Here is a 20,231-nt window from a genome sequence, read left to right as displayed (position 1 = left end):
GAATACTTCAGCTCCAATACCACCAACCTAAACTTAACAACATGGAAGGCCAAGGGAATCAAAAACCTACAAGATATTTGGGGCTATAAGCATATATTACCATTCCAAGAAATCTCCTTAAAATACAGCCTACCTGAAGGAGACATACACCTATACTTGAGAATACGTAGCATTTTAAAAAATACATCTCAAACAGTTCCCCACATGGACCAAAAAATATTAAACTACCTTGATAAAACCACCTCAAAACTACGAGGAATATCCTTCTTTTACAAAATATTGCAAGAGAACACAAAACAAGAAAAACTTCCTTATATGTCAAAGTGGGAGAGAGATCTACAAATAACATTCTCACCAGCAAAATGGAAGAAAGCATTATTAACCACTCATTCTACCTTTCGTTGTGTCGCACATCAAGAGGCAATAATTAAAACATTACAAAGGTGGTATTTCACACCATCTAAGTTAAGTACCATATACCCAGGAACTTCCCCAATGTGTTGGAGAGGATGTGGATGCAGAGGCACACTACTCCATATTCTATGGGACTGTCCTCTCATCTCACCATTATGGAACAACATCTCTAATATTTTATCCCACATATATAAAAAGCCAATATTTTTATCACCTCAACAAGCTCTGCTGCTAATAGACATAGCAGAAATAGACAAAAAAAATTCAACAGTTCCGGCACAACTTCTTATGTCTACCAAGCTCATCATAACAAGGCATTGGAAGGACCCCCTATGTCCACCAGTGGATGAAGTAATAAGACAATTAAATACCACGTGTGCGTATGAAAAAGCCATAGCTATACAAAACGGGAGAACAACTCACTTTGAAGCCCAATGGGAGACTTGGACCAGTTCCCAATGCTACACTGAGTGACTTAGCCATTCGCCACCACAGCACCATGAGGCAAGACCACCACCACAAGAAATTACAAAGAATGTTTGTTTTCTTTTCCAATTGAAGTTGATGGACAACTTAAGGAACCGGACTCCAGTGGTACTGACCGGCCTAAGTAAAGTCCGAGTTTTGGTTAAATGAAGAAGCACTACTACAAATGTTCTAACCTAACTAACCAGCATAATTGCTAACTAGCATAACTACTGATGTATCGGGTTAGACATGTAAAATGTTTATTATATACAATTGCATGTATACTTCCTTTTTTTTAGTTCCAATAAAATATTTCTTAAAAAAAAAAAAAAAAAAAAGAATTGCCGGGAGGGGGGGGGGGCACACCAGTATGTACGTGTTTGTGATTTATTGCAACTTTCTAGTCAAAACTCACGTTTCTTTTATGTTGTTTTTAATACTTTTACCTTCAGTCACCGAACTGTTGATCATCTGAGCCCCGGTGTAACTTTTCAAAAAGTTGCAAATTGAAATTTCCCAGCAGTCTAGGAAAAATTTAGAAACTTTTTGAAAGGCAAGTGTGAAATTTTGAGAATCCTTTCAGGAACAAACGGCCAAGGTACATTTCTAGCTTATATAAAGTTTATTCATTCTTTACAAATTATACATATATTATACAACTATTTCTAACTTTATTAACTCCCTGTAACGCTACAAGTTATATATATATATATATATATATACCATAGTTTATTATAGAGGACAGAGATCAGATGCAGCAATTGTGTTCTCTTTGCATGGAAAAGTTCTGTTAGTTGTCTATGAGAAGCCGCCACTAAGGGTGAGCTTAGGCAGCCACTAAGTGACTAGTTGCTTGGGGCAAACAGCGAATATTTACGACCGTGTGATATTTCAGTTTTTCTTGTTTAATAAATCAGCAAAAATATCTATATATCAGTTTTTATCCATCAGGGTGTACATTGATGAGCAAAAAAGAACATTTTTGATCTTACCAATTGGCTGCAATGAAACAAAGAAGGGTCTGAATACTTTCCTTACCCACTGTATATGACTGGTTATTTGCTCTTGTTGTATGGGTCATTAGCTTATATTTGCTGGACATATATTTGTATATAGGAAGTCCTCAAGTTACATACAGAATCGGTTTTGTAGGATTGTTCTCAAGTTGAATTTGTATGTAAGTCGGAACTGTATATTTTATAATTGTTACCCCAGACAAATTCTTTTTGGTCTCTGTGACAATTGGATTTTAAAAATGTGGGGTTGTCATCAGAACCAGGATTAACACTGAAAAGCTTAATTGTAGACACTTTTAATAAATGTTACAGCCGATGATTGTAGCATAGGGATAAAGTACAGTAAATTACCAACATCCAGAGGTCCGTTTGTAAGTAGGGGTTGTCTATCAGTCGGGTGTTCTTACGTAGGGAACCACCTGTATAGTGATTAACCAACCCGAAGCGTAAAGTTTGGGTTTGTATCGAAGCTCATTAGAAGTTTGGGTCGGGTGCGGCTCAACTCCCCCCCCCCCCAGTAAACGCCGTTGGGAGAGATGACCATCCCTAAATTGGTGGCCCACAGCGTTGTTGGCACGTTAGTGATGGAGTGGGAGCTGGTGCAGTGACTTAGATGCTGTTGGTGACTTTGCTAGCCGCATTTTGAGAATTAACAACTGCGATAGGTGCCAGCAAATACCGTCATTTTGGAAAGGATTGTTAGTACCTGCTGACATCATTGGGAGTGACGACCATTCCCAAAATGGTGTCGCACATAGCTGCCAGCCCGTTAGTAGCCGTGCACGTGAGGCCCCAGTAGTTTCAATGCCGCTGGCGACTTTGACAGCTGCAATTAAGCAATCAACAAGCATTGTGGATGTTACAGGTTGGGGTCCGAACCTAAATTTGATTCAGTCCGCTCATCACTACTTGTATACTTATGTATGCTCCAATGCAAAAATCTGTATAAGCCCCCCAACTGTAATATTACATTCACAGCAGTGGTCTTCTACTATGTACACTCTAAGGCCGGCGCCACACGTGGCCTTTTGAACCCGTTTTTGGGCCGTTTGTAAACAGTCCGTTAAAAAACGCATGCGTTTTTGAAAAACCAAATTTTACCAATTATCCAATTAACGCATCCGGTTTTACCAATTATCTTAATAAAAAAGGGTCAAAAACGGATGCATTTTTCAAAAACAAGTTCGTTTTTTAACGCATGCGTTTAACAGATTGCTTAAAAACGGCCCAAAAACAGGTTCAAAACGCCACCTGTGCCGCCGGCCTTAGGCCTCTTGCCCATGAGCGAAAATCGCTCTGTGCGCAGAAGGGATATCCCGACCCAAACCTCTAATCACTGGAATGTACTCAGCATGTCAGTTCATTAAAGTGATCAGAGGTTCGGGTCAGGATATCCCTTCAGAGTGATTTTCACTGACTGCAATTACTTTCGGGCAAGAGGCCTCAGGCTCCTGGTCTGGATGCAATCGCTCTCCTCCATCCCCTGTCTCAGGGTCACTTGTTATGTCTTAGTATGCAATGTATAGAACCATGATCAAGTGTCTTCTACTGTCCAGGCCCAGTCTACTATTAGACCACATAGAAGTAGGAATCTCTCCTCAGGAGGTCACATCGCTGGGTACAAAACTAATCATCATCCACATCACTCTGAATATCTTCTTCTTGTCTCAGTTTTCGGGCCAGAAATTCTTTATCTTCAATTTGCTATAATGAGAAAATGTATTGAAAATGTAAACCATGGAGACAATAATTATTGGGGGGAGATTTATCAGAAGTGTCTGAGGTAAACGGGGCCTAGCTCACGGCAGCCAGTCAGAGTTCAGATTATATTTTCCCACAGCAGTTTATAAAATGATAGCTAAGTTCTGATTGGTTACCATGAGCACCTAAAACAATTTTACCTCAAACACTAAAAATCTCCCCATAATGACAGTTAATCACTATGTATATGGTGAAAAGGCCCTTGCAGAGCCCTAGGTACATAGGACTGGAGTGTTAGTTTAAAACCCTGAGCTCAGGAAATAATGCTGTTATTTTGCTGGAAGCTAAATTAAAAATTTTACATCTTTACATCGGCCAAATATTTAAGGGAACATGTCACCAGAAAAGGAAATCTAGCCTGTGAAACTACAGCACCGAGGGGCTCTGGTAACATCCACGGAGCCCTTCTGGTTCATTAGCATAATTATAAAACTTTATTTTAGAAGGAAGGAGGCCATGGATAACAAATATAAGAAGATACCACAGTCACGGTGCCTGGATCTATGAGTAATGTCCCTGGATTATCATGATGGATTTTCATAATAAATTTCCTTTAAGCTAAGGGAACCCTCATGTGGGGTATAAAATATCCTTTTTATCATTCCCTCTTTTATGTTAAAAATCACAAATATTCCTACAAAAAAAATCAGCTAAAAAGTAACATGCAAATGAGCTGAAAGGAGTCACTTTTTGCCTGAGATGAATCACGGCGAGATGCTGAAGGTCTGAGGCTGAGAACTCAGAACAATACTTTTTTCTACAAAAATGTATACAAGTTTGATAACCAGCTCCATGTTTTACCTGTGTAATTGAACTTCAAGTAGTGTATGGCAGCCTCAAGGCAGGGGTGGCGAGCAAGAACGCAAAAGGAAAACGGCACTTCCAATCTTAGTGTAACAAAATAACCCCCAACTTCTTTCTTTCAGCTATAAAGACATTGAATAAAAAAAAGATCGCACATCTTAAAGCTCAAAAAAATAGGTTGGATTATTTTGTTACGCCAAGATTGGAGGTGCCTGAGTTTTCCTTGTGCATTTTAGAACAATGCTTCTGGTGTCATTTTATAGAAGAGAATCTCAGCTGTAATAAGGTATCACACAACAATCTAAAGCAATTCTGGTGCAATATTAACCCCTTCCCGACTTGCGCCGTACTAGTACTAGCCGTACTAGCCGAGCCCTCTCCATAGCCGGTAAGTCTTTGCTGCATATTGCTGTATATTTGCTGCATAAGGCTTACCGGTAACACCCGTGATCGGTGCTAGCATTGTAATGAATGAGGAGGAAAATCCCCATATATTGCCATACTGTAGTATAGCAGTATATGATAGGATCGATCAGACAACCTAGGGTTAAAGTAGCCTAGGGAGTAAAATAGTAAAAGTAAAAATAAAAAAAAGTTTAAATAAAATTATAATTAAAAAAAATCTAAAAATTAAAATCACCCTCCTTTCCCTAGAAATATTAAATACCGGCAGTATGAAGTGCAATTAGCCATCACACAGCTCTTTATGTGGCAAAATAAAAAAACTTATAGATTTTTGAAGGTGGGGAGTGAAAATCTTTAAAATTACACCAAAAGCATGTGTCAACGTGCTAAAGGGCCCATTGGTAGTGATGCTCCCAGGAAATTTAGGGCATTGTATATTACAATGATTTGCCATAACTCATAAACCAGGAGATGGATGGATGTCTTGCTTACTTTAGACAAGTGATCCTTCAGTTGTTCCACATCGAGTTCATTCTGGTGAACCCGGGACACACAGCAAGTGAGCACAAGACTGAGAAACAAAAAGAAAAAAGTTATGAGGACACCTACCAGCATCCAGATCCCCCCCATTAGTAGAACGGAACCTTCTTAGGGAACTTCATAAGCTTTCCAGACATACTGGGGGTAATTTACTAAAGGCCCGTTTCGCGTTTTCCCGACATGTTACCCGAATATTTCGGATTTGCGCAGATTTTCCCTGTATTGCCCCGGGATTTTGGTGTACACGATCGGATTGTGGCGCATCGGCGGCGGCATGCACGCATCAGAAATCGGGGGGCGTGGCCGAACGAAAACCCGACGGATTCGCGGGACTTGCGCTTACCTTCCCAGGTATAGGCTCGTGCATCCGGCGGACCTCGGGGAACTTCAGCGCAGCAGCGACATCTGGTGGACGGCGGAGGAACTACCTTAGTGAATCGCCGGAAGACCCGAATCCACCGCACAGAACACGCCACTGGATCGCGAATGGGCCCGGGCAAGTAAATCTGCCCCACTGTAGCTAGTGACCTGGTGTTATTTTAGAGAAAAAAAAAATTTTCATGCAAATAAGCTAATCAGTGCACTAGGGGGGCGGAGCCTTCCGGTGGGTGCACCTAGCCCCTTTATACAATGATTGACATCGCCTATAGAACGTAGGTGGTGAAAAAAGCCATTGAGGGCACCCAGAACATTGGGTGGATCAGAGAGGAAATAGGTGGAGCTTATAAATATAAAGGGCGGGGCTATGTTACATCCTGTATGGATTCTATCGGTAAGAGATTTTCTAGTTTCGGCATTCCCATAGAATAGAGAGTGACCGTGTGTCTGGCTCCTGGGCTGCTGGATGGGGGTCAGTGGACCCCTGTTACGGGTGTTGGTCCCTGAGGTCCTGTGTATATTGTCATAATAACAGTTTATGGGTAAATCCCTTTAATATGGACTACCTACCGAATTTGTCAGGACAGTCCCTTATATTCGGAGACAACTGGAAGATTTCTGGCATGGGGGACAAGCCCGGGTGGTAATAATTCTATTACGCCGTAACTTATGACATAATATATGGGGTTGGTTGATGATAATTAATAGTAATAACAATAATAATGATCAGTTTCATTCTATACTTCATTATTAGTAGTAGTAGTAGTAGTAATAGAATTTAGTAGTAAATGCACAAATAACAACTCACCAGATACAACATTGCTGACTTACCTTAGAATTAAGAGCAGGCCGTAAGCGCCAATCTCTGAGGTCAAGTATGTGAGCACGGTAAGAGCTGCAGGGGGCAGCGCTGAGCGGATACTGCTCTGCACCGCCTCCCATGGACTATTGTAGTCAGTAAACAGCCCGCACGAGTGAGAGGGACGAGCGCTGCCAGGTTTTTAAAGATAACAATTCACAAAAGTAATGATTAAGAATCTATACAGTTACTTCCAGTTACACCTAGTGCTAAAAGTCTCTACATAGTGGTCACTAATAAAAATAAGCTCACAGTTCGGCCTCCCTGACTGTATACTTATAAAATAAGGGATATAGATGGAGAGGATAATCTCAGTGCACGCCTAGCTAGCGGAGATGGTTTTGGCTCTAAGTGCTGATGTTGTGCTGAGCCATCATGGGATTGACAGCATAGAAGTAAGAGAAATCTAAAATCCAATATAATCCTTTTTTAAAGGAAAGGCTCTTGGTTGTGTTACCAGAACCCCTCCATGCTGTAGCTTCACAGGCTATTACACTGTCTCACCTTTCCCTGAGGAGCATTTCCCCCCTCCCTCTGCCTGCTGTAATCGCACATAGTAAGAAGAGGAAGTGCTCCTGCACAATGTAACAGCCTATGAAGCTACAGAACGGAGGGGCTTTAGTAATGCCCCCATAGCCCTTCTGGCTCATTAGCATAATATTAAAAGTTGATTTTATAAGGAAGGAGGCCCTGGATAACACATATTAGAAGATGACCACAGTCACAGTGCCTGGATCTATGAGTATTGTCCCTGGTTTATCCTAAATTTCCTTTAAGAATTTGTATTTTCACTAATCCTCTCTGATCTGCGGTGTGTATACTTCTCACGTACCTTGTCCACAGGTAAGACAACGGAAGGAAAACTGTCAGCAGTCCTAGGAGCAGGACAAAGTGGAACATGATCCTCAGCGTTGATTCACGAAAAAACTTTTGGGAGATGTTACACAGGTGATAGAGAGAAAACTAAAAAAATACATAAAACGTGATTACATGCTAGATATCATCAAATATTCTCAATCACCCCGTACACTATATTCATGAGGCAACGTTCTGACCTTTTTAACATAGAACGTGATGAAAATGAAGATGAGGTTGAGTAGAGGCAGTAATGGGGCGTAGAACATCCCACCCCACACCAGGGTCTGACCATACAGGGTGTCCAGCACATTCTGGGAGAGTTGGAAGTTTTGCTTTCCAATCCATTGGATCACACGACATTTGTATCGGGAAAACAGGAAACTGGTGAATAAGAAGAATTGGTGAGAACTGGCACACGACATGGGAGGAGAAAGTCATAAACCAAAAACCCAAAAGTCACATGCATACGCCCTACAAGGGGATGTCCAGCCATACTTTCCAACCAGATCTTACATTGGTCTTCAAGAGACTACACAGGGGCAGTCACTTTCCTGAGGCAACTGTCCAACGACCAGAGAGAACCCCTGCCCAAAAGGTATTGGGTTCCAGGAAGTTGCGTCAACTCCTGATATTAGATGGGTTGGGAAGTTGGACAACCATACTTGCAAAGAATAGAACAATGAATAATAGAAAAATGAGGTTGGTCCGTATTCACCTCCAAAGCAACTGCAAGAAGACGAACTCTCCTAATAGTTCAAGAAAGTTGAACACGGATAACTTGTAAAACTCTTGGCCCACGACCGTCTCCCAGCACTATAGGACAAAGAATAGATGTAAAGGGGTTGTTTAAAGGGTTATTCCAGGAGTAAGTATAATTAAAATATATGCAAATATCTAATTAGTTATTATTTAAATTATGCTCCACTTTGCAGAATAATTTTTAGTATTTTTATTGTCAAATGCAGTTTTTATAGAACTATTGGGGGCTGTTTATAAATAGACTGAGGGGCTTCCTACAAATAAACCGAGGTGAGCTGTATATTGAATGTGGGGGGTGGTGGGGGGCTGTATATTGACTGTAGGGGGTGGCGGTGGGTGCTGTACATTGACTAGGGGTTGCCAAAATGCTGAGGTAACATATAGTAATAGTAGTTACAGTTCAGTTATAGTATTGGAGAAAAATATATAGTTTATTAGCCATTACTGTTGTAATGGAGCAGAACAGTTTGTTTAGCCTCAGCTGTTACTGAGAACTGAGAGCTCACGGGAGTTGTAGTATCCTGTGTCGATCATCTTGGAGATTACTCCGCCAACTTTATAAAATCCATAAGATTTTGGGCATCATATAATCAAGTAATTTTAAGCTTCATTTTGTGATTAATGACATTGGGGCACGGTTTGTACATAAATACATGTTCACATTGCTTGCACATGTGTTTATGATGTACCAGTTTTGTGTTGCGGCTGCACTGTGTCCGCCACAACACCAAAAAAATCCTTTACCTAAAGGGGCGTTCTGGGGCTAATTCGCATCAGTCGCTTCATTTATGTTGATAGTCCAGCATAATTGTGGAGCACACCCATTAATGCACCAAAAATGTGATTGGCGCCTGCAGGATGCGCTAGTTTATTGAAGACCGTGCACTGTTCTTCAATAATCTGGCGCACTCTACACATTAGTGAGGCACACTATCAGGTACATGTCAGGGTCAGAAACTATTCGCTAAACAATTCTCTTCTTCCTCCCCACAGCTCTTTCCTCAGCTCTCGCTATGTACTTGTAACACCTGTTCGGGCTTCAGTGTCTTCCTGCTTCTAATATATGGCAGAAAATGTCCCGCTGACTGTGACTTTTTACTACGTGTTCGTTTCACTACCTTATTTACTACCTGGTTGACTTAAAGGGGTTGTCCAAGTCTAAAGATTTTTTTATATATAACGGCTCTGGGGGCTATAAAAATAGTAGAGAACATATACTCACCTCTTCCAGCACTCCAATTCAGCTGCTGCACCAGCCTCACTGCCAGGTCTTTGTTGGTATACAGAGGCCAGGTTTTCCATCCTGACCCCTGCTGGGCATCTGCTACAGATTAGTTTTAGGGGTGTAGCATGTGTGTGGCAGTAGTTGCACCCAGCAGTTGAATAAAATCTGAACGGGAGCACCAAAGGAGGCGAGCATATGTTCTTTATTATTTTTAAAGCACCCCATACAAAGCCATACATGAAAAAAATCTTTAAATTTGAAAAAAAAAAAAACTTTCATTGACTTGCACTACCACCCGTCCGTCTCCTGTGGACTTTGTTCTGGGCTGCAAACCGTTAAGCTAGATGTGATGTACAGATGGATAGATGGTGCCTCCACTCACATTCCTCTCCTACTAGTCTGGTTTGTCTGGCAGTGAGGGGATCATAACAATCTCTCTCTGAGCCAGGACTCTAATATCTAATAGTCTTCCTACTTTCCAGTACTTGCTGTAAGTATTTTTGGAGCTTGCTAGCATTTTCTGGGCATATATTTTGACTCTTGCTTGTCTTATGACCATTAATTTGTCTCTTACGTCTGTACTGCATTGTCCTCTTGGTTTTTACCCATATTTGTACAATCATTCCTCTGTGTTTGTCTCTGTCTATTCACTTGGGCGGAGGAAGGGAATGTCGACCAGTTGTCACCTATTGCCTAGGGTAGGATAAATAAGTAGGCAGGGACAGCTGGGTACATCTTTAGAGCTCACTGCCATTGTCTTTCCTTTCCTTATCCATCCTATTGCTCCTTTCCAAACAGCAGCATTACAGTACTACAGCGGGTCACATTAGGCACAGTGAAAACCCCAGCTGATGGGAAGGAAATTAGTTGTATGATATGATAATGGTCTAATATGATTTTCTAGTAGTTAGAGTAAGTAGAGTCAAACTGAGTGCAGACTTTCCTTGGGGCTGCTCAGTTAGAACATTTCCAAGAAGCAACTTCTGGGCTTGTATTTGCCAAAATAAGAAATTGAATCCATTAACCGAATACACGATACAGTTATTTACAAATCGTTCCCCCTTCAAGAATAATAGTCTAAAACCCTTAATAAATGTGGTGCAAGGCATTTCAGGTGCAAATGACTCCAGAATGCTGGTGTAGAAAGATTTATACATCTCCCCAATGACTCTCACCTGGAATTTTGCATTGTAGCCACAAGTTTCACATGGTGCCTTGGAGCCTCCTAAGCACAAGATTTTCTGGCCCAAAGAAAGTAAGAAAATCCCCAAGGTTCCGAGTCTAAGGAATACACATCTGTGCAAGGAAATTTTAAGTTAAGTTCACTTATACTGTGTTTTTATATGTAATTGAAAAAAAGAAGTAAAACATATTAAGGTCAAGTACATGGGATGTAACATACAGATCATTATGATTAGAGGAGGCCAAGCAAGAAGAAAAGTGAGTGCATCCCTTCCATATGCTGAGTGTTTGTCTCACTCCATTGGGGCAAAACTGAGTTGTCATCTCTTTTTGATAATGTAGGAAGATTCAAGTTAAATGTCTTGGTCCCTTTTATTGGTGGATGGGATGAGATTATGTGCAGTTCCACATTATGGGTTTGCGTAGTCATGTGCAAAAAAAAGCAACAAAAGTAATCCACATAGTAAAGGGTAGATTATGGAAAACCAACACAAGGGCAATGACTCCAACTTTGAAAGTTCAATAAAAGTGCCAAAACATACAGAGAAATACTACAGTTTTATGGGAAACTTACAAAAAGTGGAGAAAGAGGAATGTAAATTCATGCAGTATAAACCAAACAACTGAGGACACGAATGATGTAGATTCGGAAAGGGCTGGAGATCAGAAGTGATTTCTGGTTTACCTGATGAGAGTTAAGGTGATCTCAGCACTTGGGGATAGGCCTTCAAATGTTACTATAAATCTGAAGATGTATGGGAGGATCAGAAGCACCAAGGAGATGACAATAGGCACAAGATACTGAGTCACCAGGCTGAGGAATGGATCATCTGATTTCTGAGGAACATAAAAGAAAGATCAATAGCAGCTCAATAGAAAGAAAGTAGGTAAAGTAAAGAGACCATGGTACTTACCTCTTGATAATCCTGAGAAATGCCAGTAGCCAGATATATAAGATAAAAGCTTCCGGCTATCATAGCCAGGATGATACAGTTCAGAAAAACACGCAAAGCGATAATGAAAACTCTTCTTTTAAGAGACTGTTGTGTCATTAGCCAATGCCAATGCTCCTCAGCCAAATCCGTCTACAAGAAGGGAAGATATAAGAGGGTTACCAATACATCTATGGCAAATCACATAGTATTACCTGGACATACCTTGAGGTCACGGCTCAAACTCTTCTGCCTCAGGATAGAGGTCCCTGCTCCTCTCACACAAAAATCCCAACCTGAAAAGACTTTACTGCTCATTGAGGTCGTGTAATGTCTCCTCTTCACTCGTCTTTGAGTTATTCCTTTGACAGTGCTGAGGAGTAAAAATATTAAGTTTGATGGTAAGATGATGGTACTTGGTCAGTGAAAAACAGTATATAAATCACCTGGACCAGCAACAAACAGCTATTCCAGCAGCCTCCAGGCACTTGAACTTATACTCTAGAAGCAGCAGGCTCCATACATTGTATTTATTCACTAGAATTAGATTTGGAAATATGCTTTAAAAGATTTTGTTTTTAGGGCACACCTAAAACTGCGGATATTGGGAATCTCTTGGGTAGCGCATTGCAGAGAACTAGTGCAGCTTGAGTAAAGTTTTGAAAAAGATTTGTGGGAAGCTTAAAATATTGAGTCTTAATTAGATCATAGGCCAAACATATATCACAATCATCATATAGACGACAGAGGAATTGGGGTGCAGCACTATGGGGAGAATTATGCGGGAGATTACCTTCTTGCTTGGTTAGGAATCTGCTTATATTTTGGATGGGATGCCCAGTTTTGTTATCTATTGGCACATCATGTAAAAGAACAAAATTGGTAGGTATCTGAAATTACGACCCCTGTGGAGCCTCAGGTTCTGGTTATAAGCAGAGATCTAAGCGTTGGCTCAAAGCTAAATAGTGAATGGGTCATACCATTGTAGGAGGACAAGGCTACAGATTATTAAGAAGATGAAAGGAGTCAGCAGGTATGACAGCCGGACACTGAAGTTATCGTCATGCTCTATCACATCAACGTAATGTCCATAGAAGAGGTAGGTGTCCTGCATGAAGCCCTAAAATTTGGACACACAAAAAAGGTATGTGGATATACAGAAACGCAAGCAAAATCAAGAATTATGCAACAATCTGTTTGATTTCTTGAGGCTAAGCTCCTACAATTTAGTAGAATTTATAGTCCCTGCTTCATTATATGGAAATTTTTTATGTCCAGTTTGTCTGTGTTGTCATTGGTTTCCTAAAATAACACAGAAGACCCAATAACCCATTTCATGTCATTGAGTCTTAATTGTAAGGTTGTGTTCCTAATGCCGTCAAGATTTCCAAATCCTTGTATGGACAAATGATTGACCCAACTGGATCCCTTTGGACCCCATTGAGTATAATGGGGTCTGCCAAGTTCTCCATCATTTTGTTGGCTGAGATGTTTTTGACAGAATCTGTAAAGAAGGCTCCTAGTAACCCCCATCACAAATGTGAGAGACTGAAGAGACTGTGGAACAAGGAACCTAGTCAAGCTTCACTTCGACAGAAGATAGTCAACATAGGGAACTCAATAACGGATTGAAGTAAATACATGTAAAATAGATATCAACATTTACATACTTCTCCGGTGAATACATCCAGTAGAGTAATCTGCATGGATGGGCTTTCCACCGCAGATGAGTTTCCACATGGCGCTGGTGAGAATTTTTGGAATACAGATGGTGAAAAAGTTATAATAAATAGACATATTTCATGTGAAGTCTTCTCTATCCATATATCTTGATACATACCTAGATATTTGTGTATGTGGTCGGTCTTATTGAGATAAATGGTGGGAAGAATGATAAAACCAGTGGTCAGGAGGACAGAAACTAAGTTCAAGAGCAACAGGAAGCGGAGGAACACGAAATAGGAGCTGATACTTGAGCCAAACTTGACTGGAAGGGGGAGAAAAAGACATAAAACCAAAGAGCAATACAATAATGTTCTCCCTGTAATGGGCTCTATATAGTATTTATTGGCTTCACAATAAACGGTTATATAGATGTCATACTGTTCAATACATTAATTGGCCTACTACAAAGATGACATGTACAGGTTTTTATTGTCTTGCCTCACTAGCTTTTATTTTACCCTTAAAAATTTTACTCACCGTAATTCCACCGTAATCTACCACCAGGATGAAGGATTGTAAACCAAACACACTGACATACTGGTGTGTACCCCTTCTGGCAGGATCCGCTTTTCTGTTAGCTCCTTATGCTCTGTTTTTTTTTAAACAAAAACGTTAAAACTTATGTAAATGGAAATGAGGGGCTTTGGGCTCTATTAAAAGCTATGGAGCCTGGAGCCCCTCAGGCTCATTTGCATTATTTTTAAAGCCTTTTTTGTATAAACAAGGGCATAATACACTGAAAGAAGAGAAGATCCTGCCAAAGGGGACACACACCAGTATGTCAGTGTGCTTGGTTTACAATCCTTCATCCTGGTGGTAGATGTCCTTTAAGTGGCCTAGGTGAGCCTTACACAGAGCCATGCCTAAGTGCAAGCCAGCCAAAGGAGCTCTCCCGAAGACCTGCAACAGGTCCTCCCTGAGTGCTTGTGCCAGAACCCCCCCAAAATGATTGCCATAGCTGTTTCTCCTTAAGTACCTGCCACAGAACCCCCCCCCCCAAGGGCCCGTCAACGCTGCTCCTCCACAGAACCTCTTTCAAGTGACTGCCACAGAACCTCTCCAGAGTAAATACCCTAGAGCAGTGATGGCTAACCTATGGCACTGGTGCCAGAGGTGGCACTCAGAGTCCTTTATGTGGGTACTCAGGCCATCACCAAAAAAGACTCCAGGTATCTTCCTACAGTCCCAGTGCTGGTACAGAGGTATTTTAAAGTGACAGTGCTACCAGGGACTATTTTCTGCTTTATTGGTGTCCTCAGGGGGCTGGTATCAATGAAAACTGTGACAGAGAAGAGTATAAATCATAAATTAAATTTATGTGCTTTGCAATAAATAAGCGAGTCTTTGTTGTAGTTTGGGCACTCAGTCTCTAAAAGGTTTGCCATCACTGCCCTAGCAGAGGTCCCCAACCGCCGGTCCGCGGACCAGGACCAGGCCGTTGGAGTTTATCAGCCGGTCCGCGCAGGGGCGGCACCGGCCAGCACTGAGCTTCCGCACCGGATGGGACCACGTTGCAGCCCTCCGTCCGGCACCTTGCTCCCCGACGCTGCCAGCACCTTGCGCCCACCCCCCGACGCCGCCGGCACCTTACCACGGCCCCCAGACCCTGCCGGCACCGAGCTCCCCCCTCCAGGCTCTCGGCTCCCTGCTCCCAGGGGCGCACCTGCCATGAGGGCGCAGCACCGGGCTCCAGCCCGCCGGCGGACACATACTCTCGCCCACCGCCACATGCTCCAGCTAGCACAACCCCCTGCCAGCACATGTACCTGTCCCGCGGGCTGGCATATCCCCCCGCAAGCCGGCACTTCCCCATGACAGGCGCCCGGTACTGCCCCCCGCTCGCGCCGACACATGTACCCTTGCGCCTGCCGGCACATTTACCCTCCCGCACTGCAGCGCGGCACCTCCACATGACCGCCGGCGGCACATCCGCCTGCTTGCCGGCCGGCACCTGTGAACTCCCGGAACATCCCCTTCACTGCAGCCCCACCTGTCCTCTCTGGGTTCCCCTACTCCCTGCACTCCCTGCATACTACCCTAAGCTACCGGCTCCGGCTTCCTCCCCCCCCTCCGCTCTGCCGCCCCCCGGCTCCCGGCTCCAGAGGCTCCAGACAGCCCCCTAGGCTCCGGTTCCCCCAGGCTCCAGCCCCCCGCCGGAGTACAAGGCAGAACCTGCCAGGACCGTAAAAGAAGAAAAGAGTACGGTAAGGTAACTTCTATGTATGTATGTATGCATAGGTATGTATAGATGTGTGTGTGTATACATATATGTGTATGTATAAGTATGTATAGATGTGTGTGTGTATACATATATGTGTATGTATAAGTATGTATAGATATGTGTGTGTATACATATATGTGTATGTATAAGTATGTATAGATATGTGTGTGTATACATATATGTGTATGTATAAGTATGTATAGATGTGTGTGTACATATATGTGTATGTATAAGTATGTATAGATGTGTGTGTACATATATGTGTATGTATAAGTATGTATAGATGTGTGTGTACATATATGTGTATGTATAAGTATGTATAGATGTGTGTGTGTGTATACATATACGTGTATGTATAAGTATGTATAGATGTGTGTGTGTGTATACATATACGTGTATGTATAAGCATGTATAGATGTGTGTGTGTATACATATACGTGTATGTATAAGTATGCATAGATGTGTGTGTGTATACATATATGTGTATGTATAAGTATGTATAGATGTGTGTGTGTATACATATATGTGTATGTATAAGTATGTATAGATGTGTGTGTGTATACATATATGTGTATGTATAAGTATGTATAGATGTGTGTGTATACATATATGTGTATGTATAAGTATGTATAGATGTGTGTGTGTATACATATATGTGTATGTATAAGTATGTATGTGTGTGTGTATGTGTGTGTGTATATGCTGTATCTACTGTTTGTTTATGTGTATATATGCTGTATGTATATGCAGCATTTGTGATATTTATCAGGGCTTCAATTTTGTACTACATGGCGGTACTCGGTATGCATTTTATACTACTTGGCGGTACGTTGTATCTATTTTATAATACTTGGTTGCATGCTGTGTGCATTTTATACTACATGGCGGTACGCTGTATGCATTTTATACTACATGGCGGTACGCTGTATGCATTTTATACTACATGGCGGTATTCTGTATGCATTTTATACTACATGGCGGTACGCTGTATGCATTTTATACTACATGGTGATAAGCTGTATGCATTTTATACTACATGGCGATATGCTGTATGCATTTTATACTACATGGTGGTACGCTGTATGCATTTTATACTACATGGCGGTACGCTGTATGCATTTTATACTACATGGCGGTACGCTGTATGCATTTTATACTACATGGCGGTATGCTGTATGCATTTTATGCTACATGGCGATATGCTGTATGCATTTTATACTACATGGCGATACGCTGTATGCATTTTATACTACATGGCGGTATGCTGTATGCATTTTATGCTACATGGCGATACCCTGTATGCATTTTATACTACATGGCGATACGCTGTATGCATTTTATACTATATGGCGATACGCTGTATGCATTTTATACTACATGGCGATACGCTGTATGCATTTTATACTACATGGCGGTACGCTGTATGCATTTTATACTACATGGCGGTACGCTGTATGCATTTTATACTACATGGCGGTATGCTGTATGCATTTTGCATTGCTTTATTTTTACACCAAACCAATATAATGGATCTGGTCCGGACACTCCCTGATATCTTATGTTATAAGCTCCACCCCTCCATAACCCCACCCCATATGACCAAAGCCGAGCCCCCACCCCCACCGGGCCATGGAAAACTGGTCTAGCTTAAAGCCGGTCCCTGGTGCAATAAAGGTTGGGGACCTCTGCCCTAGAGTAACCTCTCCTGCGTGTCTGCCATAGACCTTCACCGAAGTGCCTGCCACAGAACATCCCCCAAGTACTTGCCATCAACCTTCACCCAATTGCCTGCCATAGAACCTCCCCCTAATACATGCCATAGACATTTGCCCAAGTCCATGGCACAGAACATCCCCTGAATACCTTCCACAACATTTTCTCAAATGTCCACCACAGAATATCCAATGTTCGCCAGAAATCAACCTATGCCAGTCTTCTTAACTAGGCTTCTCCCCAAATCTAAATCTGATGACATTACCATATTGCACACTCTAGGGCCCCTAGCTCAACTCTACCTTATACTCTTGGATAAAGAAGCTCCCATAGATGTAGCAAACTTACATCTTACACTTTCTAGAGTGTAATAACTTGTGTTGCCTGGTATCTTTTCAACCAAAGCCACTGAAAGGTTATTGAAAGAGTAAAGATAACATTCATTACTTTCTCACCTCTGATGGCTAATAGAGTTTTCTCCCACAATTTGAAGGCTGAGAAGACGTGTTGTCCCTTGCCCCAAGCTGGCCACACACAGGAGTAATGTTTTTGAGTCCATGGTATGCGGAAACTTGCATTATGACCTTCAGACTGTCTATGTTCCCTGTAAATTAGAACATCATATTATTTGAAAACTCAAGAATGGCTGGTACCATCGACTCTGGCCAACAAATATGTTATGTAACGGAGGTTAGGGGGAAACACAGACAAGTCCCACTGTCTCCATGTCCAGAGATAGGTCTACCATGTACATACTGACCTTAATTTACGCTTCTCATTCAAGGGCAAAGCTTTACTTCGGAGATCATTATATTTGACCCTTGTTCCCCAACTTTTGTCCCCAATGTCTAATGTTTCAGGATTATTTTCATTCATTTCCCAACAATCCTTGGTAAGTTAACCTATATGTCCAAAAAAAGTAATGGAAACAAATCACAAGTCACTGTAACAATGATGTAATACAAGACACATCACACTAGACTACTATAATACAGTTATATCTGGCGTCAGAAGGTTGGGGGACACATATCAGCAAAAAGTATCTCCACCCCTTAGTTGTAGAACAAAATATTTGAGCAGGAGCTGGAGATTGGTACCTTCAGACTGATGGGAACTGAAAATGTGACCACAGAAAGTTGTGGACGTATTGTAACACCTAACCCATTTCGCTGTGGGTCAATTCCCATGGGTGTTATTCATAGTCCCTGTCGCTAGTACTGCTGCACATGGACCTGGACTTCATTGTGACAAGGAGACAAGGCCAATACTTCTTCACTTAGTCCAAGTTTAGGTGACACCTTGGTCAGGTTGGTTAGAGGATATCATGACAAGGCACCAGAATATTCAAAAACATCCAAGTTAATCCACCCAACCTGTTGAGGTAGCAGGGATGCTACAGGAAGGGGGTTTGCATAGGCTGATGGTACAGCGGAGGCCCATGATGGCAAATGTGGCTGTCCGACGGGGCATTTCAGTAAAATAAATGCACCCAAATGTGTCCATATGTAAATATCTCACAGACTGAAAAGGCTCCTGCCACAGTAGATAGATAAGGATTGTGACGTAAAGGCTAAGACGTCTACCCCCCCCCCCCTATTATCCTCATGCTTGCTTCCGGTCGGATATTATTTAGTTATTTTTTAAGGTTTCCAGTTTGCTACAACATAAATTGTCCTTACCTTGTTTGCCTGATGTCAGATCTTCACTCTAAGGACTAAGTTCTTGCTAAAATTGAGCAGGAGATGTCAGAGGAAGCTGCAACACCCAATATGTGTACAGGAAACCACAAGAAGTACAAAACATCGCCCTCATCCAGTTATGTATACATCTGCTAGGAGTATACAAGTATACAGATATTAGGACTATGCCAACTGAGCCATCTAACGGAGGTCCTCACAGTCCATCACCATGATAGACCTTCACTAGCACAACTGATGACATAAAGGTAAGAGGATGTGCTCTGAATAATGCCAGGGGTGTACATATTGAATATTGTAATATTGCTGAATCAGCCGAAATACAGAAGTCACATACATCTCCTAAGCTTTTGGTAGGCAGCTAGACATCTACTTGTTGACGTATAATAGGTAGTGAGTAGATTACGATACTTTTAGGAGGCCATATGCTAGAGGATACAGTTTTCTAAGTATGTTTTATATGTTCTCCGAAATGGTTGATATTCTGTATCACGACACCATGGACTAGAAAGAAAGCAGAATCTAACTATACATTAGGATCATCAATCCTGGTGCCCTGCGTTCTGCCCTTGGTACCTCCATTACTTTATTTACGTTCCTCATCAGGTCCCTTCTAAACTTGGTGTTGACTTGTGCAGGTAAGTTACATGTAAGTCACAGACAGTCTGCTCCATTGACCCATTTTAGTCGCTGACTAACAGTCTGCTTCCGTGCAGAATTCACTGGGTATTTTAGGATTGATGAAGGGTCTTAAAGCAATAGACCCCACCATACACAGCAGGAGGCACTAGTATGCTACACTGTGGGGTCATTTACTTACCCGCTCTTGTCGCGATCCAGCGGTGCGTTGTCCGAAAAGGATTCGGGTCTCCCGGGATTCACTAAGGTCGTGCGCCCGATGTCCACCAGGTGTCGATGCTGCGCTGAGGTCCGCCGGAGTTCACCTTCCTATTCCTGGTGCAGGTAAGTGTGTGCGACATTTTTTAATACGGCGATTTTACCGAATCCGTCGGGTTTGCGACAGCCACGCCCCCCATTTTTCGCCGCATGCAAGCCAGCGCCGATGCGACACAATCCGATCGCGTGTGCCAAAAACCTGGGGCAATTCGGCGCAAAACGGTAAAATTCGGAAACCCCGGTGGAAAAATGTGATTAGGACCCTTAGTAAATGTGCCCCTATGAATGCTATGCCTCATGTATAGATAAATTTTGTTTTCAATTTTGTTTTCTGCCACTTTAACCCTTACAGTGTCAGATATCTGCCGTGCTGGTAC

At 42.1% G+C, this 20,231-nt stretch overlaps 2 protein-coding genes across 6 annotated transcripts in view; one reads left to right on the top strand and one right to left on the bottom strand.

The window, feature by feature from the left end:
- Positions 1-1,483: 1,483 nt before the first annotated feature.
- Positions 1,484-19,197, bottom strand: TMC8 (transmembrane channel like 8). Of its 5 annotated transcripts, XM_072112265.1 has the most exons (17): positions 18,940-19,197; positions 18,021-18,162; positions 17,716-17,864; positions 13,442-13,588; positions 13,272-13,345; positions 12,582-12,721; positions 11,827-11,974; positions 11,584-11,754; positions 11,355-11,506; positions 10,663-10,783; positions 8,219-8,316; positions 7,701-7,884; positions 7,478-7,608; positions 6,618-6,776; positions 5,361-5,439; positions 4,461-4,585; positions 1,484-3,602 (listed from the first exon to the last, which is right to left on the bottom strand). In XM_072112265.1, the coding sequence occupies exons 2-16, from the start codon at positions 18,134-18,136 to the stop codon at positions 4,496-4,498; spliced, it is 1,959 nt and encodes a 652-aa protein (XP_071968366.1). In that variant the 5' UTR covers positions 18,137-18,162; positions 18,940-19,197; the 3' UTR covers positions 1,484-3,602; positions 4,461-4,495. The 5 variants fall into 5 exon arrangements, 4 of the variants coding, with proteins under 4 accessions (XP_071968366.1, XP_071968368.1, XP_071968367.1 ...); XM_072112267.1 differs by lacking the exon at positions 6,618-6,776 and having other exon boundaries at positions 1,485-3,602; XM_072112266.1 differs by lacking the exon at positions 4,461-4,585 and having other exon boundaries at positions 1,487-3,602; positions 18,940-19,195.
- Positions 19,051-20,231, top strand: part of TMC6 (transmembrane channel like 6) — a 33,040-nt gene continuing 31,859 nt past the window's right edge. Inside the window, exon 1 of the mRNA XM_072112263.1 lies at positions 19,051-19,205. The gene's annotated coding sequence lies outside the window, so the exon portion shown is untranslated. The remainder of the gene's footprint in view (positions 19,206-20,231) is intronic.

Source organism: Engystomops pustulosus, chromosome 6, assembly GCF_040894005.1.
Source record: "Engystomops pustulosus chromosome 6, aEngPut4.maternal, whole genome shotgun sequence".
NCBI classification, from domain to species: domain Eukaryota; kingdom Metazoa; phylum Chordata; class Amphibia; order Anura; family Leptodactylidae; genus Engystomops; species Engystomops pustulosus.
The sequence above is the reverse complement of the archived record's forward strand: the minus strand, read 5'-3'. Positions and strand labels throughout refer to the sequence as shown.

Bases quoted from the DNA above. Each gene is read 5' to 3' on its own strand.
- TMC8 (XM_072112265.1), bottom strand. From the start codon at position 18,136: ATGAATGAAAATAATCCTGAAACATTAGACATTGGGGACAAAAGTTGG. The intron at 11,975-12,581 runs GTATGACCCATT...TTTACTCCTCAG, and splicing joins AGCCTTGTCCTCCTACAATG to CACTGTCAAAGGAATAACTC. The intron at 7,885-8,218 runs GTGAATACGGAC...CTTATTCACCAG, and splicing joins TTCTTGCAGTTGCTTTGGAG to TTTCCTGTTTTCCCGATACA.